This window comes from Adiantum capillus-veneris, chromosome 10 (genome assembly GCF_014529385.1).
Source record: "Adiantum capillus-veneris isolate H3 chromosome 10, ASM1452938v2, whole genome shotgun sequence".
Lineage (NCBI taxonomy): Eukaryota > Viridiplantae > Streptophyta > Polypodiopsida > Polypodiales > Pteridaceae > Adiantum > Adiantum capillus-veneris.
Window position 1 is genome coordinate 118,791,243 of NC_140940.1, and position 24,390 is coordinate 118,815,632.

At 48.8% G+C, this 24,390-nt stretch overlaps 1 protein-coding gene across 2 annotated transcripts in view; it reads right to left on the reverse strand.

Annotated features, from left to right (window-relative positions):
• LOC147449529 (ABC transporter C family member 4-like) overlaps positions 1 to 24,390 on the reverse strand; it is a 55,585-nt gene that overhangs the window by 2,714 nt on the left and 28,481 nt on the right. Inside the window, exons 3-10 of one of the 2 annotated variants that reach the window (XM_086521966.1) lie at positions 9,703 to 9,789; positions 8,261 to 8,953; positions 7,927 to 8,091; positions 7,546 to 7,840; positions 7,019 to 7,233; positions 6,630 to 6,935; positions 517 to 580; positions 177 to 416 (exon numbers count right to left, since the gene is read on the reverse strand). In XM_086521966.1, coding sequence (XP_086378092.1) covers positions 177 to 416; positions 517 to 580; positions 6,630 to 6,935; positions 7,019 to 7,233; positions 7,546 to 7,840; positions 7,927 to 8,091; positions 8,261 to 8,953; positions 9,703 to 9,789 — 2,065 coding nt within the window. The remainder of the gene's footprint in view (positions 1 to 176; positions 417 to 516; positions 581 to 6,629; positions 6,936 to 7,018; positions 7,234 to 7,545; positions 7,841 to 7,926; positions 8,092 to 8,260; positions 8,954 to 9,702; positions 9,790 to 24,390) is intronic. The other variant, XM_086521967.1, reaches the window with a different exon arrangement.

A 24,390-nucleotide genomic window follows, 5' to 3' on the forward strand; every position in this document is an offset into this window, starting at 1 on the left:
TCACTCACATCACTGAAAAATACATGCATGGCACCTGCAAGCATCCACAATCTCCCCATAAAAGCTTTGCATGCATTGCACACGTCTATGGATAAAAAAGATATCAGGCAGCCAGGCCCGGAGCGATATATGAGAGAAAGAATCAAAAGAAAAATGACATTCAACATCAGGTGTACCTGCGTCCAACACGAGGACTTTGTCAGAGTCCATGACTGTGGGTATCCTATGAGCAATGCTCACCACCGTGCTACTCTTGAACTCCTTCCGGATGATGCTTTGTATTGTGGCATCAGTTTGTGCATCGACTGATGCCGTAGCTTCATCTAAGAAGAGTATTCGGCTGTGTTTCAATAAAGCCCGACCAAAACAGAACAGCTGCCGTTGCCCCACACTCCAGTTACCACCAGACTCAGTTACTGTCCATCAAAAGGAACAACTCACATATGAGAGAGAGAATTTCGTATATTTTTTAAGCTTGGAAAAACATCCAAGTCAACGACCCTAATCTTGACATACCAGATGCTTCCAACTTCTCAGGCTTCTCTGCAATAGTATGTGATAATTGACATTTTTCCAATGCCTGCATCAAAGAGAAAATGAGTTGACCATTACAATGTCATTACATATGTCGAAAGAAAAAGAAATATCTGGTTCTATCAAATCTCTCTCTCTCTCTCTCTCTCTCTCTCTCTGACTCTGACTTTGTATCAGATCCACCACATTGTAATTTTCTGGTCTCATAGGTCACTTTGGCCTTTTGAAGACGTTAATATAACATTTCATTTCATTTCATTTCTCTCTGCATGGTGCAGCATCAGAGGCATACCCACACACTCAGCTGGGTCGGAGGCGATATTCTGGGAGCATGCCCCAGAATAGTTGTTATGATGAGGAGTGCAGAGAGATGAGAGCCCAGCTTCAAAGGGATCTTCGTTTAGGAGTCATCACTTATATCTCGGATTGCTTCCCGGTGTATGGGGTGCAAATATGGGGACCTTTTGTAGGCGAGGATGGTTGGAGACATATGGAGAGGCCCTTGGTATCTTCTCTCGATTGATCAGAGCCAAGGCCTCCGTACCCCACGCTATCATTTGAGCAGAGCTAGATGCCCCTCCTATGGAGATTGAGGCGCTTACAAGATAAGTCTCCTTTGTGCACAGCTTGTGCGATATTACTAGAGACAGATATGCTAGACTGGCCCTTGAGTCTTCGAAATAGTTAGCTCTTCAAGGGGACACTTCATGCTGGTATGCACAGATGACATCATGGTTTCAGACGCATGGCTTCACCATGGACAGACTGCCCCCTTTTCGGTACTCTCTTCAGGCACCCTCGATGTCTCTTATACGGGTTGAGATTACTACTCATTCGTCAGGACCTGATCCAATTGGATACCAAGAGGACATGGATAGAGCCGCCACAGGAGTTGGGCACGAAGATGGTTTTTTATAGAGAGCATCTTCTCCACCTCACACGAGATGGGTTTGTGATTCAACCCAAGTACTGCGTGAGTGCTGATCATGGTTACTTATGATCACAAGATCAAGTTGAAACACATAGAGGTCAGGTAGCATGTGGTACAGGATATTTTTGCTAGCAAACACATTGAGTTAGCCAAAGTTCACATGGATGAAAACCCAGCGGATGCTCTAAAGAAGAGCTTAATCTCAGAGCGGTTCGCACATTGCATAGAGATGATGGGCGTAGGGTGAAGCTATGGTCATGCTTTACATTTTGTACAATTGTCCATAATATCCCCTACATTCTTTAGCCACTTGGGCCACTTTAGCCTTCAAGTGAGAGATTGTTAGGTTTCAAGCCAGTGGCCCGTGGTCGGGCGCCCGCCCATTGTTATTCTTTGGTTATAATGTAAGAATAAGGAGGGAGAAGTCTCACTTCTCCAAGCTCCCCAAGCCTGTGTGTTCTTCATTCTTCTCTCCCTTCTCTCCTTCCCTCTCTTGCATCTTGCATATCCTTCCCCACAAAAAGAGCTTGGAGCTTGTAGAGATCTGGCTCCACCATGCCCCCTCCAAACTCCATGTCGAAGTCTAGTTCTCGTATGGACGCTGCATCCTCTATGAAGACCACCTCCATGCCTAAGTTGCACACTTCGTGCATCGACATGAAATGGAAACCAAATTTTCGAGCATAAAGAACCTGGAGGTGTGCATACGCCCTCTGCCATCTGAAATCAACTCTATGGTACCCTCATCGTGAACAAGAATCTCCGATTTGTTGCCAATGAAAATGGAACCATTGTGTCATCGCATAGTGGGTAGCAGATCCTTCGAAGGTGTCGTGTGCCGTGAAGCACCACTATCAAGGATCCAACTCTAAGAATCTCGAACGACAAGAGCCGTCTCAACCTCCAATATAGCATCTCCAAATGAACAAAGGCTAGGGCCTTTACTGCAGCAGCAAAAGTAGAAGCCTCACTAGCTCGCTTTGGACACTTCCACCAATAATGGCCTTTTTCTCTACAATGATTGCAATGCCAATCAACTTTCAAAGCATTCTTTCTAGCATTCGTCTGCTTGGTATCGTTGTTGCTTTTCTTCTTGCCCTTCCACGTCTTATCGTTGTAGTTGTTGGAAGAACCGACTTGAACCTAGTCCAATACCATTAAAACAATCTTGTCCCGTGTGATAGTGTTCAATCCGCCACTCGCAAGCGAAGATAAAAGCTGGAATACCGAGGAGGCAACTTTGCCAAAAGTTGAATGGCCATGTACTCTCATCCTCTTGCGCATATGACGTTCATCCTCTTGCCCAGATGACGTATCTCTTGCTGGAGTTCCTACATCTTGTTGATATGGTCCCTCATGGACGTCTACTTGGCATCCACGCTCCACAGTTGCACAAAAGCACTCCCCTTCATCGGAGAAACTCAATCATATAATGAGGAAAGTCAATCCCAAATCTGCATTGCGTCCTTCATCAATCGGATGTGATTGATGAAGGATAGTGTACTTTTGAGGATGATGAGTGATCGAACCCAAGAATTGACAACTCCCATGGCTTCACTCTTGCTGGTTCCTTTGGCTTTAGAAAGTTGCTACTGACAAAGCCTCCAAGCTCATAAGAGTCAAAGACCGCAGTCATGGTCGCTTTCCAAATGATATACTTGTCGCCATGCAATTGGCGATCAGAAGGAAATGTAGGAATCTTAATTGGTTGATACCTACGCCTGAGTAGAATTGGGACCAATCTCCTCACTCCTTGTCACGGGGACGGGCACCACCTGCCAACGGAAACGAACAGACTGAACAACTTTGAGCACTTCAAACAACAACTGAAATGAAAGAGATGCACGACACGAGACGGGGAGTGGCGGAGTTCCAACCCGAGAGAGCACTGACCCCAAACCTTGGTGCCCCTTTTGGTATTTCTTTATATTGCTTGAACAAGGTAGAACGCTGATACTCCATCCTCTGCACCTCCACGCGGAAGCGTACCAGAGAATAGCCCTTAGCTCATATTTTATTTTTTGAGAAAAAGATCCTTCCATTAGTTAATAAAACTGCCCATAGGGCTACAACCACCTCTACTAGAGAGGGCTACATCAACAACAAGGGGAGACTCCAAGTGAAAGCCCAAAATATGTACAATGGGGGCAAAATCAAGAAATGGAAGGGGGAAAGAGCCACACAGGTGGATGGTAGTGCCATCTGGGTGCACCCTGGACCATGGTGAAGAAAGGCCCTGAGCGCTAGAGTCGCAAGAAGACTCTATGCGCTCCCGCATGCAGTCGAAGCTGCTCTGGAGTCTCTCGAACTGACCCCTGAGAGTGTAAATCAGCTCCAACCAAAAACCACGAACATTCTCTGCCGAAGGGATAGGGCGAGCCTCGAAGATGTGGAAGCAGCGGGCCCGCCAAATGAGCCAGAGTGTCACGCCACAGACGAGCTCCCAACATACCTCTCTCTCACTGCACCACTCGTGGGGGGTAAGCTCTCTGGCAAGCTGAAGTGTAGGTCAACCCCCCTGGATCACAATCATCCTGCTAGTGGAAGCCAACTCAAAATGTAACATAGGGCCCGTGAGAGTGGACCAGGTTGCAACACCCCAAGTGTACTGTCGAGCTGTGGAAAGAGCCGGCATCAGCCGAAGAACTTGAATCCAAACTTGCCGTGCCATGGTACAGTCCCACAAACAGTGTCGCTGACTCTCCAAAGGATAGCCACAAGCTGCACAGGCCGCCAAAAAGCCTCTGTGTACTAGCAAGATCCCAACTGCTGTAGCTCTCTGTGCAACAAGCCACTCGAACAAAGTGACTCTCCTCGACTGTCTGGAGTCCCACAACCATTCCCAAAAACCTGACAAGAACTCACTTGTGAGACCCTCCTCCTCTTAATGAAGTGCTGCACCAGGAAAGCCTCCCTCCATGCTACCAGGCCCTTATCTCATATATAAAGGCCCTTGGCCTATGAAAAGCAGTTACATGAAAATCTTCAAACTCAAAAGAATTTGGTCCCAAAAAACACTAGCACCCAAAAGCTGCCAACGCGTCTTGCGAAAATCCATATAGCTACCACATCATCATGTGAGCGTAATTAGCGGGAATTCCGTATAGGTTGCTACGTCAACGTACAACTGCCACGTCAGCATGTCAACGCGAATTGTGGGACTGTTCGTACAGTCTGTTACGTCAACAACTCAGCGGAAATTACGCGACATCCGTACATCTCTGCCACGTGATTAGTGTGAAGCAGTTTATCTTCTAGCCACTTGGGCCCCATCGGAAGGGGTCCCATAAGTTGGTGGGAAAAATAGGCCACTCAGAGGGACTTCGCAAGTTGGTAAAACTTCTTTCTGCGCTTCTGTTTCTTCTTAGGGTTTAGGCCCCTCGGCCGGGATCTGCAAATTGGCTCTGTTCTTCAGTGACTTGACAAATCAACAGTTTGTGACACTCCTCGTGACTTGTTGCTCCATCATTGACTTCGGGGTGGAAAAACAACAGCAACAAACAATATGCCTTTTTTCATTACAAAAATCAATACCATAAAACTCGCACAAATCACTGATCCGATTGGGGAGCACGCCTTGGCTCTGATACCATGTCAAAGGTGCAACACAAAAGGTGAATCGGGCAATGATCAAGTCTGTTACCGCAAGCAAACCTCCTCTTGGAACCATGCAGCCACTAGATCTCGAATCTACCGTGACAAATCTCCTCCGTATCAACCTCCATGCGTCAACTGCCCACTATACGGGCCTTGGGTGCAACACCTGCAAGCACACAATGCAGAAGGGGGAAAGGAGAGAAAGAGACATCACAAGCAAAAACGCTAGAGGGAGGAGAGATTGCAAGCAACTGAAAATGCTAGAGAGAGCAGTAGACCCAAAACACTGGCTATATCTGCAAGTGACATGATGAATGAAGTACAAGGGGGTGGGGTCCCTATATGGGACTCCCAGGTTTTCCCTACTCTCATTGAAGGGGAAAATGTAGACAACTAAAGACTCCGACCCCAATGAAACCCTAAGAACAAGGGTCCCGCCACATGCCAGCCTACCCAGTGGGCACAACGTGTAACTGGTACCACCAAGATGGTACACGTCTACCTCAAATACGACCGGGAACAGCCACAAAAGAGCCCTCACTCCCTAAACTGCTCCTAGGAGATGCTGGATCCACCAGCGGACAGAAGATTAACTGCCTCAACGTCACACTCATCACAAAGCTTACCACTTTGCTACTCAGCTGCCATAGAAGGTTTCCCCAGCACCACTTACATCCCAACTCTGCCAGGACTAGGACCAAGCCACAAAAGAGGTAGTATGATGATGAGTGTAGACAAGCACCTTTGTGTACAAAAATTTCTGGGCCAAATATCTCATCGCTTGGCCAGACAAGAGACACGTACTCTTACTAGAGCTAAGAGGTGTGCCTATGAGTAGACATAGCAGTGAGACCTCTTCCAAGTGCTAATGAGTAGAGAGTTTAGCATAGCCTGGCCTGGGCTTCACAAAGATCCTCTTCCCCCCCCCCCCCCCGCCCCCCCCCGCCCCGCACCCACTGCACAAGCCGACCCACCCATTTGGGATCCAAGCCCCCATGGAGCCGATCACCCAGTTTCATTGCTGACAGTACCATGTGCCAACAGTCAATCCATCATCAGCAAACACCCACCTGAGATATATTATATTTGAGCTGCACTAGCCTCTCAATTTGTGTGTCCACGCAACAATTCATGCAAAAGGCCTGCATACGGCCATGCATGGAACTACGAAAGAGCTCGTTCTGCTGACCAAGCGCATGTGTCTGCAAATCCTGGCTGAACTCTTAAAGAATGATACTATGAGGCCGAAGGAAGGCCATGAACACTCCCAAGGCTCCTACGTAAGCTGAAATGGGTGCTCAACCTACCCGTCGTACGTGTAGTATGCCCCACATTGAAAGTGCAGTTTGAAACATAGGGTGCAATTAATAGATACAAAGCTATATGCCAATCAGCTGCATCATGCCTAGTAATCCCATGCTACATAGAGAGTTAGAAGTAGGTAATAGCACATGCTCTATACAATACCCTGCAAATACACAAAGCACACTAATATAAAGTTTGAGCGCCCCTATAACTATGATCACATTAATGTGAGTACCAAACAAGTAAGACTTCCGATACATACCCTCCAAAGTTCTTCATCATTGTAGATGCCAAGTGGGTCCAGGTTTCTTCTCACAGTTCCCTCAAATAATACTGGATCTTGTGGAATAATGCCCAGTCTACTTCTCAAATCATGGAGGCCAAGGGTTGCAATGTCAACTTCATCAATAAGAATCTGCCCACCTGCAGGTTCCACAAGCCTGAACAGTGCTAGAATGAGAGTAGATTTCCCACTTCCAGTCCTTCCAACAACGCCAACCTTTTCACCACCCTCGATGGTAAAATTGACCCCCTTCAACACTAATGGTGTCGATGGACGGTAGCGTAGCTGAAAAGAGTAGCCAGCGGAGCCTAGCATTACAATCTCTAGCAGAAAGAAATATTGACCAAGTGAAACTAACCCTTCCATACCTTCAATCTTATTGAGTCTATTTTTCCTTTGTGAGGCCAACTCAATGATGGTAAGCAATCAGCTATGGTGAGGGCTGCCTCACTTGGAATCGTCGTAAACTGCCTGATGCGCTCAACTGATACCATCTTGTTTTCGATTGTACAAGACAGCCACACAGTCCAAAACAGGCCAGAATTAAGGCTAAGGGCATAAGAAAGTGCCAGGCCTACAGTTTCTGCAAGTGCATAAGAAAGAAATAAGAAGATAATCTGTATTAGAAATTGAATGCATCTATGCAACTTATCACTTTTACACCAAATGGCTTCATCATCAGTATGCCATTTGAGTGTGCATCAAAAGACCTCAATATAACATTAGCATACCCACACACATATATTTTATTCTGGCAGTTGAGGGCCTGTCGTGGCAGGCATGAAATGATCCAATCCTTTATGTAAAAATTACAAGCATGCAAATCATGTTACATTTAACTACGTCCATGCCCAATGCACACACACTTCCATACCATACACTAATATTAAGGTACCTGGTTGCACTGTACTTGAAGGAAGGGCTACAAGGAGAAAGGCAGTTGTACACAGGACAGCAGTGCCCATGGACTCCAATCGGAGACCCAACCATTCATTGGCTGTGTTATTATGAAAGTCCATCTTCATATTTGTATTTGTGCGGTCCAGATTCTGCTTCGCAAAAGCTTCCTCTTTCCTAAAGCAGCGTATAGTCTCAATGCCTGCAACCGTCTCTGAGAAGTGATATATAAGTGGTGCCTTGGTAATGGAGTCCAAACGTGTAATCTCCCTAGATGAAGTGATGTAGAAATTCTGAAATTGGTAAAGAAAATAAGAGCTCAATTCTATGATGTGTTTGTAAATTCCTGAAGGGGGGATTTCACAGGAGTTCAACTTACTTGGTACCAATAGAAAAGCCAGCCCAGTGGTATGACCAAGAAAACAATCGGCCATGTCGAAATAGAAATAACGATAATGATACCAATTGCTGAGACGTAGCTGCTAATACATCCTCCAGTAAAGAAATGAAGAAGAAAATCAAGATTTGTTTGATCTGAAGAGAACTACATGACAATAAGCCCACAAAAAGTAAGGAAAATAGATAATAAGCAAGTACCATCCGGCTATATTAAACGAAGCGGTGCAGAAATCATGCATTAATTCATGCCTCATGCATTGTAAATAGCAAAAAACTAAACCAGACATAGAAAAAACAAAGACTTGAAAACTTACCCTGCTCAGTATTCTCCCAGAGGGAGTGGTATCAAAGAAAGACATAGGTGCACGGAAAACACTACGCAACATTTCAAGGAAGAACAATTGAGCAGTTCTCAACCCAAAGGCAGCAACCACCACAACTCTGACAAGCACCCCCAGCCAAGCAGCAGCACTCAGAAGTACGTATACTATAATAAACAATTTCTTGTTGATTTGCTGATCAGCACTCTCAGGGATCTCTCCAGCTAACCAATAATCACTGGCTAGTAGGCAAGCTTGCCAAGTTGATTGATTGAAAAGGAGCAGGACCACCGTTCCCCAACCAAAGGCTTTTGTAAGGTATAGCCAATAGATGGACCAGCTAACTCGCCCCGTTTCCCTCTGCTCCTCCTCTATAAGTTTGGAAGAGCCATCAGGAATCCTAGACTCGGATAACGCGTCTGATGTAGGAATCCGCTCCAAGGATTTTGAAGACAACGATTTTCTGATCGGAGATAATTCTGAAGACAATCTTTTCTCAGAATTAAGCCTCCGAGAATTTTCCCTGACAAGGCTTTTGCCACTGTCAGTTAAGGTTTGCTTCTTTCCTTCTGTATCAACCAGATTCATAGCTTCATTATGAGCTGTGACTAGGGCAGCAAAAGCAGTGCCTGCGCCGAGAATTTCTGCATACCTTCCAGCCTGAACAATTGCCCCTTCTTTCATGACCTGTCCATTGAAACTGATCAGATGAAAGAAAATGAAAACCAAAGCCTTTAATCTCAGCTAAAATACACATGGCACAGTTAAGAAATTACAGCTTTCATAGAATTGTGTACGTAGCCAACCCTCAATTATCTGTCAAGGCAACTTAAATACCTATATGTTTGTAACTTCAACTTGAGTTCTTGCAAACACCTTGATTATCTTGATTATTAATCCTGCACCTTAATTATCTGGTTTCTGTTCATTTCATTACATTTTACTCTGGGTCCCAAATTGGCAATAAAAGAAAAGGAACTGAAGTGGCTGAATGACACAATAAGCCATCCATTGACAAAAGACTGTCACAATCTTATGACGAGAGAGATAACGAGTGCCATGGTTTCACAAATGAATGAAGTTGCACTGCTTCAGCGATTTCTTGATGAAATCTCATACGATGGCCTTTCCCCCTCTATCTACCCATTTCGCATTCTTCCTGGCTTCTCTGACTTTTAACGTATAATAGACCATGGTTTGCATGCGGTAGCACAGAAACTTCAGTGTGCAAATCACTTTCCACAAGGGCAACTACATTGGAAACAAAGACATCAAAAAGCCATAATGCTTTCTGCAAGCAAATAAAAAACAAAGATAATAAAATACTCTTGTACAGACACTGCTTTGCAGTCTTTACACACTGCTTTGCAGTCTTTACATAGTAAATTCAAAAAATGGTCTACTATGGTACACTCAAGCAAGAAAGAACTACATACCACCACAAGGTCCGCTCCCCTCAAAAATTCAACCTGATGAGTCACCAACAAAATAGTCTTCCTCTTGAGAAGACCAAGTATGCATTCCTGAAAACAAACATGCATGTCCAGTCAATTAGCGACACAACAATTGAAGCACCAAAGTCATTTGAGCCACAACAATCCCCCCAACCCCCCCCCCCCCCCCCCCCCCCCCCCCTCCTCTCTCTCTCTCTCTCTCTCTCTCTCTCTCTCTCTCTCTCTCGGTGAGAGAGGAAATCAAGGTCATCAAGGAGCAAGTACGGATGATCAAAGAGGAGGAGAAACAGAATGTGGTAAAGACGTCTTCGTGGATGGATGTGATCACGAAGACACAGAAGAAGGCGGATGAGGCCGAGAAATGGATAGAAGTCGCTAAGAATGGGAAAGGGAAAGAAACCACATCTATCCCCACTCCTACAATCATCAACATGACTCTAGAAGAAGAGTAGTGAAGGAAAACTAGAGCTTTGCACATACGGGTAACCGGTCTAAAAGACCTAGATGATGTGGAAGGGGAAGTCGAAGAACTTCTCCGCATTGAGGCTACTCATACAAAGGCATGGAGGGTAGGGAAGAAGACACAAGGAAATGGGGAGACTTCAAAGGAGAGAGCTTTAATCATGCGTTTTTCATCCATGGAGGCAAAGAAGGGACTTCTTGAAGAGGCGTCCTACACTAAAGAAAACGGGCATATTCCCTGGAGATGACCTCACTCTCACACAGCTTGCGCATATGAGAGAGGTAATGCCAAAGATTCAAGCGGCAAGGGAGAAGGGAAAGACCGCCTTCTACAGAGATGGTCGGGTGGTGATTGTAGAGCGGCGCTCCACATGACGGTGTGAGACCTATGGGACCACACTCAAAGTTTCCACCTGGAATTGTAATGGATCTATGAGCCTTGATGTGGGTGCTTTTGAGGATAGTTTTACGGGAAGAGACATCGTCTTCTACTCTAAGACACATCAGGCCCCTGGGCAGTCTATGCCTCACATTAGTGGATACAAACGGAAGACAGCCTGTAGACAGGAGACACGTTCAGAGCACAGAGGGCGGGGCTATGGAGGAGTGGCAGTGTTATTCAGGGAGGAGTTGCAGCCATTGATACATATAGCCCACAGGGATGAGCAAGCTAGGTACATGTGGGTGAGATTGAGAGAAGAGACGGGCAGATATCTTTACATTGCTATTTGCTACTTTCCCCCGAGTACGTCAGTATATGCACCACCCAGAGGATAGTCCCCCTTTTCTATTTTGGATGATGACATATGGGAGTTCTCTAGAGATGGTGACACCATCATTCTAGGGGACTTCAATGCTAGGACTGCCCATCATCAGACAGTATTTTATGATACTTCAGAGGAGATGCTGAGAGAGCTGGATGTTGCAGAGACGGGCCGATCCAGACTATCACAGGATGGGGAAAATACTGAGTATGGACGACACCTCATAGACATGGGGACTGCACATGGATTGGCCATCTTGAATGGCCTACAAAGATTTCCCGCTACGGGGGGTTTTACATGCTTTCCACACAGACATGGAGCCAGCACAGTGGATCATGTCATGACACAGCCGAGCCTCATCTCTAGTATCCAAGATTTCACGGTTGGACTCAAACCTGTTGGTGTGGCAGTGGATCATGCTCTTGTGTCGTTGATCATTTCTTTCCAGTTTAGTATAGCACACAGGCTACGGGCAGCAGCCCCTATTCGCTACACCTTCACGCGGGAGACGAACTCTGTATGCATAGATGGGATCTACAGACGCCTGTGCACAGAGGAGCCAAGGCGACCTCTGGAGGAGCTTACTACTATACTGACACAGACACTACATGATGCAGCAACAGAGGCATACCCACACACCCAGTCTGAGCAGAGACGCCCTTCTAGGAGCATGCCCCAGAACAGCTGGTATGATGATGAATGCCACGAGACTAGAGCTAGACTTCAAAGGGAGGTGCTTTTGGGGGACACCACTCACAGACAGTCACAAATTGACTTCCGACGCCTAGTGCGGCGGAAGAAGAGGGCATTTTTGGCTCGCCTAGAACAGGATCTATACCAGCTATTTCTGAGTCAGGATTCACGTGAGGCATGGTGGCTCTTTCATGAGCACTCCCCCCCCCTACCATTACCTCTACAGAGGCTTGGGACCAGTATGCATCATCTCTGTACACAGTTCCCGGACAACCGCCCTTCCTAACCCCCCCCCCCCCCCCCCCCCCCCCCCGATCCATGCCCAACGGTTGTACGCATCCATTCTTGAGCAACAACTGAGTAGATGGGCAGAGAGGGAGGGGATACGCGCAGCCGGGCAGGCAGAGTTCAGGAGAGGTTTTTCTACTCTTGACCATATCTTGACACTCAGAGCCATCATTGAGGAGGGCAGATCGCATGGGAGATGGATCTATTGTAGCTTTGTGGACTTCCGCAAAGCATTTGACACAGTACCCAGAGCTAGATTGATCTGCAGATTACAAGAGATGGGAGTACACACAGAGCTCATTTGGGGGGTCATGGCATTATACAGGTCAATAGTGGGGCATGTACACACCTCGGAGGGTCTATCTACACCGGTTTACTCTACTATTGGGGTGACGCAGGGCTGCCCGCTCTCTCCTACTCTATTTGGTATGTATGTGGATGAGATTTCTGACTACATTGAGAGAGATGGTGATAGAGGTGCATAGCTGGCAGGGACATGGATTCCACTATTGTTATATGCTGATGATATTGTGTTGATCTCTGACTCTCCAGAGGGGATGCAATGTCACTTGGACACTTTGCATAGGTTTGCCCATGAAAGTGGTTTGTCTGTCAACCTTGGTAAAACCAAGGTCGTGGTATTTAATACCACCCCACAGTGGACCAGGAGGTCAGCACCCGCATTCACATACGGCCAGGAGACAATGGAGTATACAGATGCTTACACTTACCTTGGAGTGGTTTTTAGTGGACCAGCATTTTCATTGAGGAGAGCAGCAGAGACTAGATTGACCAGAGCCCATGCAGCATTGGGTAGATTGGAGAGGATGTGTTCACACGTTCAGTTTCAAGAGCCTCGGACGAAGCTCTGGCTCTTTGACACTTTGGTGGCTTCTGCATTGCTCTATGGAGCCAAGATATGGGGACCTTCATTGGATCATCACTTAAGGACGGGTCGCACTGCTGGATGGGGAGACATGGAGAAACCTCTAGTCTCTATGATCTCGCGGCTCATTAGAGCCAAGGCTTCCGTACCACGTGCCATCATCTGAGCAGAGCTAGCTGCCCCCCCACTAGTGGTTGAGGCACTCACCAAATCTGTCTCCTTCATACACCGCATGTGGGAACTTCCCAGAGACAGATATGCCCGCCTTGCACTTGAGTCCTCTCGACAGTTAGCCATGCAGGGAGATACAACATGCTGGTATGGGGAGATGACATCATGGTTTCAGGTGCATGGGTTCAGCATATAGACAGATTGCCCCCCTTCCAGTACTCACTAGATGCACCCTCTCTGACTCTTATACAGTCCGAGATCACCAGGCTCATCCGCCAGGACTTGACTCAGTTCGACACCAGGAGGACATGGATACAGCCAGTACAAGAGCTGGGCACGAAGATGGCTTTTTCTACAGAGAGCATCTTCTCCAGCTTACAGAGAACGGTTTTGTGACGAGGCCCAAATACATGGACACCCACTTGTCTCATGGGATATGATGTGCTATTGGCCAAATACGCACATCTACACACCAACTGCGAATCGAGACTGAGAGATACAACGAAGTACCAGCAGAGGCCAGGACCTGCCCCCTTAGTGACATGGAGCCTGAGACAGAGTTGCACTACACATGCCACTACCCCATCTACTACGAGATACGAGGCCGCTTCCACACTACGAGATACGAGGCCGCTTGTTCAGAGAGGGATTTGGACCACTCTCCAGAGTCATGCGGTACGAGGATCAGAGATACTTGGGTTTGCTTTTGCTCGAGCTGTGTAGATACAGAGAGAGCCTGACGAGAGGACAGGCTAGGCAGTCTCAGAGACAGATCACATACTTCTTTAGAGCAGACACTGGACACCCAGAGGAGCTACCAGCACAGCAGAGCTCGTCGCCTTACACCAGAGGCACACTGATTGATCGAGCGACCGAGATGGGGAGATCCAGACGCCCACAACTAAGGAGGACTACACAGCAACGACGGAGGCTGCATCAGAGGATCCGGATCACTTTGGCCCGACATGCACGACGCCCGGTCAGACTACTGACAATGGAGGAGATTGATGAGATCCACCAGCGACCGATGCTGGATCTCTTGTGATTTAGCTATCCTAGCTAGTTGCTTAGTTAGTTCACACCTAGCAGTTTAGGATTCCATAGCATAGTATTTTTATTTTGTCATTTTGTTACTTTTGCTACTCTTGACTTTGTATCACATCCACCACATTGTAACTTTCTGGTCTCATAGGTCACTTTGACCTTTTGAAGACGTTAATATAACATTTCTCATTTCTCATCTCTCTCTCTCTCTCTCTCTCTCTCTCTCTCTCTCTCTCTCTCTCTCTCTCTCTCTCACACACACACACACACACACACACACAAGCCACAGGCAGCAGCTCCTACTCGCTACACCTTCACGCGGGAGACGGACTCTGTATACATAGATGGGATCTATAGACGCTTGTGTATAGAAGAGCCAGGGCGACCTTTGGAGGAGCTTACTAATATACTAACACAGACGTTACATGATGCAGCAGAAGAGGCATACCCACACACACACAGCCTGAGCAGAGACGCCGTTCTGAGAGCATGCCCCTGAACAGCTGGTATGATGAGGAATGCTGCGGGACCCGAGCTAGACTTCAAAAGGAGGTGTTTTTGAGGGCCATCACTCACAGACAGCCACAGATTGACTTCCAACGCCTAGTGCGGCGGAAGAAGAGGGCATTTTTGGCTCGCCTAGAGCAAGATCTATGCCATCTATTCTTGAGTCAGGACTCACGTGAGGCAATGGCTCTTTCATGAGCACTCCCCCCCCCCCCCCCCCCCCCCCGCCCCCCGCCATTACCTCTACAGAGCAGTACACGTCATCCCTGTACATAGTTCCTGGACAGCCCGTTCCCGACCCCCCCGATCCATGCCCCTACACATGTGCTTTTTTCACCGCCGCTGAGATGGTGAGGAAGGCCATTGACAGGATGTGGACTGGGAGAGCATATGATCATGATGGCTTAGTGGCTGAGCACTTCATGCATGCCAAAGATCTACTAGCAGAGCTCCTAGCAGTTATGTTTAACCGTGCCATGTGCTAGGGCTTGCCTGATACTTGGAGCCTATCTACTATTGTACCTATCTTCAAGTCAGGAGACCCTCTCAACCTGGGAAATATCGCACTATCATGATCGGACACAAATTAGCACAGTTGTACGTATCCATTCTTGAGCAACAACTGAGTGGATGGGCAGAGAGGGAGGGGATACGCGCAGCAAGGCAGACAGGATTTAGGAGAGATTTTTCTACTCTTGACCATATCTTGACACTCAGAGCCATCATTGAGGAGGGCAGATCACATGGGAGACGGATCTATTGCAGCTTTGTGGACTTCCGCAAAGGATTTGACATTGTACCCAGAGCTAGATTGATGCGCAGATTACAGGAGATGGGGGTACCCACAGAGCTCATTTGGGGGGTCATGGCACTATACAGGTCAATAGTGGGGCATGTGCGCACCTCAGAGGGCCTATCTACAGCGGTTCATTCCACTATTGGGGTGAAGCAGGGTTGCCCGCTCTCTCCTACTCTGTTTGGTATGTATGTGGATGAGGTTTCTGACTACATTGAGAGAGATGGAGATAGAGGTGCACAACTGGCAGGAACATGGATTCCACTATTGTTATATGCTGATGATATTCTGTTGATCTTCGACTCTCCGAAGGGGATGCAACATCACTTGGATGCTTTGCATAGGTTTGCCCATGAAAGTGGTTTGTCTGTCAACATTCGTAAAACCAAGGTCATGGTATTTAATACCACCCCACAGTGGATCAGGAGGTCAGCGCCCGCATTCACATACGGCCAGGAAACAGTGGAGTATACAGATGCTTACACCTACCTTGGAGTCGTTTTCAGTAGACCAACATTTTCATTGAGAAGAGCAGCAGAGACTAGATTGACCAGAGCCCATGCAGCATTGGGTAGATTGGAGAGGATGTGTTCACATGTTAAGTTTCAAGAGCCTCGGACGAAGCTCTGGCTCTTTGACACCCTGGTGGCTTCTGCATTGCTCTATGGAGCTGAGATTTGAGGACCATCATGGGAGGACAGGTCATGGGAGGACAGGTCGCACTGATGGATGGGGGGACATGGAGAAGCCACTAGTCTCTATGATCTCACAGCTCATTAGAGCCAAGGACTCAATACCACGTGCCATTATCCGAGCAGAGATAGTTGCCCCCCCACTAGTGGTTGAGGCGCTCACCAGATCGGTCTCCTTCATACACCGCATGTGGGAACTTTCCAAGAAACAGATATGCCCGCCTTGCACTTGAGTCCTCTCCACAGTTAGCCATGCAGGGAGATATAGCATGCTGGTATGGGGAGATGACATCATGGTTTCAGGCGCATGGGTTCATACAGTCCGAGATCACCAGGCTCATCCGCCAGGACCTGACTCAACTAGACACCAGGAGGACATGGATATAGCCAGCGCAGGAGCTGGGCACGAAGATGGCTTTCTACAGAGAGCATCTTCTCCAGCTTACGGAGGACGGTTTTGTGACGAGACCGAGATACATGGACACCCACTTGCCTCATGGGATACGATGTGCTATTGGCCAGATATGCACATCTTCACACCAGCTAGATCGAGCCTGGGAGATACAACAGAGTACCAGCAGAGGCCAAGACATGCCTTCTGTGTGACATGGAGCCTGAGACAGAGTTGCACTACACATGCCACTGCCCCGTCTACTACGAGATACGCGGCCGCTTCCACTGCTTGTTGAGAGAGGGCTTCGGACCACTCTCCAGAGTCATGCAGTACGAGGATCAGAGATGCTTGGGTCTGTTTTTGCTCGAGCTGCGCAGACACAGAGAGAGCCTGATGAGGGGAGAGGCCAGCCAGTCTCAGAGGCGGATCACAGACGTCTTTAGAGCAGACACTGGACACCCGGAGGAGCTACTACCACAGGAGAGCTCGCCGCCTCACACCAGAGACACACTGATCGACCGAGTGACCGAGCTAGGGAGATCCACACGCCCACGACGACTGCGGAGGACTACACAGCATCAACGGAGGCTGCATCAGAGGATTCAGATCACTCTGGCCCGACATGCACGACGCCCGGTCAGGCTATTGACCATGGAGGAGATTGATTAGATCCGCTAGCGCGACCGATGCTGGATCTTTTGTGATCTGTGATTTAGCTATCCCACCTAGTTGCTTAGATCACACCTAGTTGTTTCGTTTTCGGATTCCATAGCATTTTATTCTGTCATTTTTGTTACTCTGACTTTATATCAGATCCACCACATTGTTTCTTTCTGGTCTCATAGGTCATTCTGGCCTTCTGAAGACGTTAATACATCATTTCATTTCATTTCATCATCTCTCTCTCTCTCTCTCTCTCTCTCTCTCTCTCTCTCTCTCTCTCTCTCTCTCTCTCTCTCTCTCTCTCTCTCTCTCTCTCTCTCTCTCTCGTCCAAGCCCGTCAGGCTTAGTTACCCGGAACGCGGAACGGGAACGGCGAGGGGCCTCCCCGCGGAACGGGGGAACGGCAAGGGGTCCCAAACGGGAACGTGGCGGAACGGGACGCATAAACAACACCCAAATAATGCAATTTTTAGCGTCATGTGTTTGAATACAAGTAGTATTAGAGTCCTTTGACTCTAATACTCACAAAAAACATGATTTGTAGACCATTCCACCCTATTATGGCTTGATTGCATCGTGTGGTGATGCGCGGTCATAGTACATTAACAACAGATAGAGTGCATGCTTGAGATAGAGATCTTGAGAGAGGCTTCACTTCTTGAGACCAAGGGAGAGAGAGCTTGAAGGCTTGAAAGTTGAGGGCAAGCCCGAGAGAGAGCTTGAGAGCTTGAGGATAGAGCTCGAGAGCTTGAGGCCCGAGCGCGAGGGTAGAGCTTGAGAGCAAGGAAGAGAGAGAGAGCCTTGAGGCTTGTTGCATTTGTGAAGGAAAGGGGTGAGGGGGGAACAATTCATAAGGAAACACACACACCCAAAATCTGTCCCTTTATGCTTTCTTACCATTGCTGCCGTTCCGGGCACCTGCAGCAGCAGCCGGCCGCAACGCCGTTCCGGCGTTCCAGGCCCTAGTAGGAGCGTTCCACGGTAACTCTGCCGTCAGGTCCCCTCAAACCTCGTTTGCCTCTGTTGGCGCCCTGTCATGTGTGCCCGTTTGCCTCTGTCGGCCTATCGGCACCTTGTCAAGTGTGCTCGTCCTCTGTCGGCACCCTGTCAGACGTGTTCTCTCAACCTCATAAGAAGCGGCGCCCTATATCAAAAGCCTATTCCCATTAAACACCAGTTTTTTGGCTTCTTGCTGCCCACTGTAAGTTGTGGACGATAAGAGTTAATTAACTCATTGGAGAGGTAGGTCACAACTCATACGACACAGAGAGTGGATTTCTCCACTTCCAACCAGCAAGACATTGGATTTCTCCACTCCCAATTAACAAGGTGACATGGCCACCAAAGCAAAGACAACATTTCCAAAGACGCCCACAAGCGTACGGCCAAGTTTTGCTGTTGCCGTAGCACCCCCGAGCAAGGCCGACCGCATCGGACAACTCCAAGTAGCTCTGGACAGAATCATGGAAGAAAATCGTGACCTCAAGGCTCGCCTTAGCAAACTTGAGGCACGATTTCACTTTTGTGGTAGATCTCACTACCGACAAGGTGAAGCAAGTTGAAGAAAAAGTCACCCAAGCTCATTCGGCCACACACGACATCACCAAGAAGATTGACACTAAGATACAAGCGGTCTTACAAGAGCGTCGGCTACAAGAATCACTTGGCCTCAAGGTCAAGATTGGGGGACTTCCCTCACCATGGTGCACCGATGAGGACACCCTTGAAGAAGCCATCACCAAGCTCAACAAAATCCTTCAACCAGTTCACATACAGATGGGGGAGAGCCCACAGTACGGAGAGATGATCATGCTAGATACATGTGGGTGAGGCTGAGAGATGACACATGCCGATATCTATACATTGCCGATATCTAGACGGAATATGCGAGATACCTCACAAAGATGATGACTACACATGGGTTAGCCATATTTAATGGCTTACAACGATTGCCTAGAGCAGCCAGTTTCACATACTTTCCACACACACACACACAGGGCCAGTACAGTGGACTATGTTATGGCACAGCCGAACTTTTATTCCTTGTATTCAAGATTTCATAGTGGGAGCCAGACCAATGGGCGTAGCAATGGATCATGCTCTTTTGACATTGTCTGTTTCATTTCAGTATAGTACAACCCAGACATCAAGAGGCAGGTCACATACCCGTTATACATGTACACCAGAGACTGACTTGGTTTATACAGAGGAGATCTATAGCCGTCTATGCACAGCTGGTCCTGACCTCTCAATGGAGGAGTGCACCACTTTACTAACTGAGACAATGCATGGTGCAGCATCAAAGGCATACCCACACACTCAGTTGGGTCGGAGGCGACATTTTAGAAGCATAACCCTAAATAGTTGGTATGATGAGGAGTGCAAAGAGATGAGAGCCCAGCTTCAGAACGATCTTCTTTTAGGAGTCGTCACTCACAAACAGTCTCGGATTGATTCCCGACGCCTTGTGCGACGGAAGAAACGAGCTTACTTGGCCCAGATGAGTTGTTCTTGAGTAGAGACTCAAGAGAGGCATGGCGATTCTTTCATGAGCACTCCCCTCCCCCAATGATTACTTCTCCTGATGTGTGGGGCGAGTATGCGACATCGTTATATACGGCTCCTGGACAGGACCCCCTTCTAGATCCTACAGCGCCATGCCCACCTACCAGCACCTTCTTTACCACTGAGATGGTAAAGAGAGCCATTGACAAGATGAGGACCAACAAGGCATATGATCATGATGGTCTAGTAGCAAAGCACTTTATACATGCTAGAGATATGCTGGTAGAGGTTCTTGCAATGTTGTTCAATCGTGCCATGTGTAAGGGGTTACCTGAGACTTGGAGGTTGTCTACTATTGTGCCTATCTTCAAAGCAAGTGATCCTACAGAGCCTGGGAATTACCGCACTATTATGGTTGGTCAAACATTGACACAATGTATGCATCCATTCTTGAGTAGTAGTTGAGTAATTCAGTAGAGGGTGAGGGTGTACGGGCAAAGGGCCAGCCCGGTTTCAGGAGAGGTTTCTCCACTCTTGATCATATTTTGACACTCAAAGCCATCATTGAGGAGGGCAGGTCACATGGGAGAAGGATTTATTGTAGCTTTGTGGATTTTCGCAAAGCATTTGACATGGTACCAAGAGCTCGATTGATGCGCAAACTGCAAGAGATGGGGGTGCTCATAGTGTTGATTTGGGGGATTATGGCTCTATACAGATAAGTGATGGGACATGTACGCACCCCGGAGGGGATATCTGATTTAGTTCACTCCACCATTGGGGTGAAACAGGGTTTCCCATTGTCTCCTACTCTATTTGGTATGTATGTTGATGAGGTGTCTGATTACATTGACAGAGAGGGGAGGGTGATAAGGTGTCCAACTGGCAGGGATATTGATCCCATTGTTGTTATATGCTGATGATATTGTGTTCATCTTTGACTCACCAGAGGGTATGCAGCGACAGTTGGATGCACTACACAGTTTTGCACAGGATAGTGGATTGTCTGTAAACCTTGGTAAAACCAAGGTAATGGTGTGTTTTTTTTTTGAGAAAAAGATCCTTCTATTAGTTAATGAAAACTGCCCATAGGGCTACATCTACCTCTGCAAGAGAGGGCTACAACAAGCATGGTGGGGAGACTCTCCCAATGAAAAAACAGCATATGTACAATGGGGCTAAATCAAGAGATGGGAGGAGGGAAAAGCCACACAGGTGGACAGTAGTGCCATCTGAGCACCCCCTGGACCATGGAGTAGAACGGCCCAGGGCGCCAGAGTCGAAGGAAAGCCTCGCGGCGCTCCCGCATGCGGTCGGAGCTGCCCTGTAGTCCCTCAAGCTGTCCTCTGAGAGTATGGATCAGCTCTAGCCAAAAGTCACGAACAGTCTCTGCTGGTGGTACAAGGCGAGCCTCAAAGATGCGGAAACAACAGGCCCGCCAGATGAACTAGAGAGCTAGGCCGCTGATGAGCTCCCAACACTCCGCTCTCTCACTGCTCCACTCCTGTGGAGTAAGGTCTGTAGCAGGCTGGAGTGTAGGTCGACCCCCCTGTATCACTATCATCCTGCTGGTGGAAGATAGCTCAAACTGAAGTGCCGGGCCCGTGAGGGTGGACCAAGCCGCTGCCCCCCAAGTGTACTGTCGAGCCGTGGAGAGGGCAGGCATCAGCCGAAGAACTCGTAGCCACACCTGCTGGGCCGAGGGACAGTCCCAAAGACAGTGACGCTGACTCTCCACCAACTGGTCACAGGCTGTACATGCGGCCGAGAGACCACTATGTATAAGCCAGCTCCCTACTGCTGTGGCTCTGTGTGCAACCAACCACTGGAACAAGGTGACGCGCCTCGGCTGTCTGGAGTCCCACAGCCTCTGCCAAAAAGCTGCCAAGAACTCAACTGTGAGACCCTCCTCCTGCCAATGACGTGCTGCAGCGGGGCAGGCCTCACTCTGTGCTGCAAGTATATGACGTCTAAGCCGAACAGTGTACTGAAAGAAAGGGACTCCTGGGCGGTCTGCAGAAGAGAATGGGTCCCTCCATAGCCACTCACCAGGATCCCACTGTACTCGTGCCAGTGGACAGCACTCCCAAGCCCATAGCCTCCAGTGTCCTGTCTCAAGAGCTGCTGGGTCAGGGTCTATGATGCAAGTCCTCCCACAGATGCCCACAACTCGGATCCTCTGGAAACAACACTCTGCTACCTGCGGGGCCTCTACTGCAACTCTCTGTAGTCGTCCCCCACCTTGAAGCTCGAAGAACAGGGCTGGGATAGTCTCTGAGCAAGCCCTGACTGAAATGAGAACCTCCAGTCGTGTGAAGGCTCCCATCCACCGGGGTGCTACTGGCTCGAGAGGCGTGAGCCAGTCAGCTGGAACTGACTCTGAGATGTCCTGACACATGCTCTGAACCCCTCTCATGCCCTGTAGCTGGACAACCTGCACCTCCTCTGACAAACATGTGAACTCTACCCAGTCACCTAGAGAGCGCGCTGGACCTGCTGCTATGGGACCCCAAGAAACATGAGGCCTACTCCCAACCAAGTGGCCTCGCTGAGTGCTAACCATGGGGTTCCAGACGAGGGGCTGCCGTAGGCACTCCTCCGTGCACGTCGGCTGTCTCTGCTCTAGGCCACGCCGTAATAGCTCCCAAGAACTAAGCAGACTCACAACGAATCGGTCCTCCAGTCTCCTGCTCAAACCAACTCGACGCAACTCTGTAAAGATCCATCTGGTCGAAGGTTGCCAAGGGCCTCCTGACTGAGGCACCCTGGCACGAAGCCTCTGCAACAAGAACTCCTTCCAGGGCTCCTCGCCTGGAAGAAGTCCTCTGACGACGAACTTCCCAAGAAGGGCTCTGCTCTGCTGTGCTGGATCAATGATCCCAAGCCCTCCCTGAGAACAAGGAAGTGTGATGACCGACCAAGCCACCTTGGCTCGGGCAATCTGAGTGTCGCGACCTGACCAAAGGAAGTTCCTGATCAGCCTCTGTACCTGGCTGATGCAAGAACTCGAGAAGATCCAGCAAGAAGTGATGTACCACATAGTCGCCAACAACACCTAGTTGGCAACTACTACTCTACCAGCCAGCGAAAGTCGGGCTGAGCTCCAATGTAACAGCTTTCTCCTGATGGACAGGAGAAGAGGAGCAATCTGCTGCTCGGGGGACAAATCCAAACCAACCTGACAACCCAAGTACCGAACTGTAGTCCCTGGAGGAATCCACCTGAAACCCTCTCCTGGCATCCAATCTGGCACAGGAGCACTACCAACCGAGAAAGCCACTGTCTTTCTCCAGTTGATCAGTGCGCCCGATGCATAGCAGAAGGTCTCCAAAGCCTGCCCACATCTGTGTAAATTGGCCTCCTGGCCCTCTAAGTACAAGGCTGAGTCGTCGACAAACTCAGCGTCCAGAAGCTCATCTCCCCGTAGGGGGAGTGCTAAGCCCCTCAAACCAACCTGCTGTGACACCAAAAATCTGCTCATCGCCTCCGCATAGAACAGAAAGAGAAAGGGGGCAAGAGGACAACCCTGTCTGACCGATCGTGTGAGCATGAAGCGCTCACCTCTACCTCCTGCCAAAAGCACCTAACTGTGAGCCTGTCTGTACAAAGCTGACACCCCTCTGATCCAAGCCTCTGAGAAGCCCATCCTGCGTAGCGTGCCCTCTAGAAAGTCCCAGTCGACTCTGTCGTATGCCTTCTCAAAATCGAGAAGAAGAATCACAAGGTCCTCCCCACGGAGCCGTGCAAGGGCAGAAGCCTCCCAAAAAGTGAAGATGTTGTCAAGGATACTGCGTTCCTTGACAAAACCTGTCTGAGTCCCATGTATAAGGCTCTCCAAAAGTGGCTGAATCCTCAAACTCAGAGACTTGGCAAGAATTTTGTAGGCTGAGTTGAGAATGGTGATGGGGCGCCACTGTCGAATCTCATCCAAGGAGCCACCCTCCTTTGGAATGAGGTAAATCAGGCCCTCACTCATGCTATCCGGCATCACTCCTGTGTGCAGAATGTACTGAAAGGCACTACAAAGATCTGGGCCAAGCAGGTCCCAGTACTCCAAGAAGAAGCTGAAAGTCAGCCCATCCTCACCTGGACAGCTACCACGAGGAAGGGCCCTAAGAGCCGTGTGCAGCTCCTCAAGCTGAAGAGGTAACTCAAGCCTCTACCACATCTCCTCAGTCACAAGACAAGGCATCTGTGCCCAAACCTGCTCCCTGCATGCATCCTGTCTCTTTGACTCGGGCTCAGCCGACAGTAGCTCACGATAAAAGTCAGTAGCGACTGCATGCATATCCTCAGGCTCACAAACAATTGACCCATCGGGTCTCCTCAACTGATTGACCTTGGCATGCGAGTGCCGAGGTCCCACTGTCTCAAAAAAACCACCTGTCACCCTGTCACCCACCTGAGTCCACTGAGATGCCTGTCGATGAAAGGCAAACTCATGGCGCCTCTCCTCTGTGCAAGCAAGCTCCTGTCGAGCCTGCTGTAACTGCTCCTCCAACCATGGACTGTCTGGATGCTGCTCCTGCATCCTCTGTAGTGAAGCAATGCCTCGTCTGAGACGCTGCTCCTCCTCTCTCGCTGCAGCCCGTCGAGCCAGAGACTCCTGGAGAAAGAAGTGGCTAAGCTGAGCTAGGCCTGAGGCCACTCTGTCTGCAGGTGGAGCCTGGCTGTCCATGCCCTCTGTCCATAGAGCCTCGACCCTCTCTCTGAGTGCTGAGTCCAACAAGACCCGCTCTGGGATGCGAAGCATCGTGCTCCCACTCCTCTGCCTATCTGCCACTGTGAGAATCACTGGTGCATTT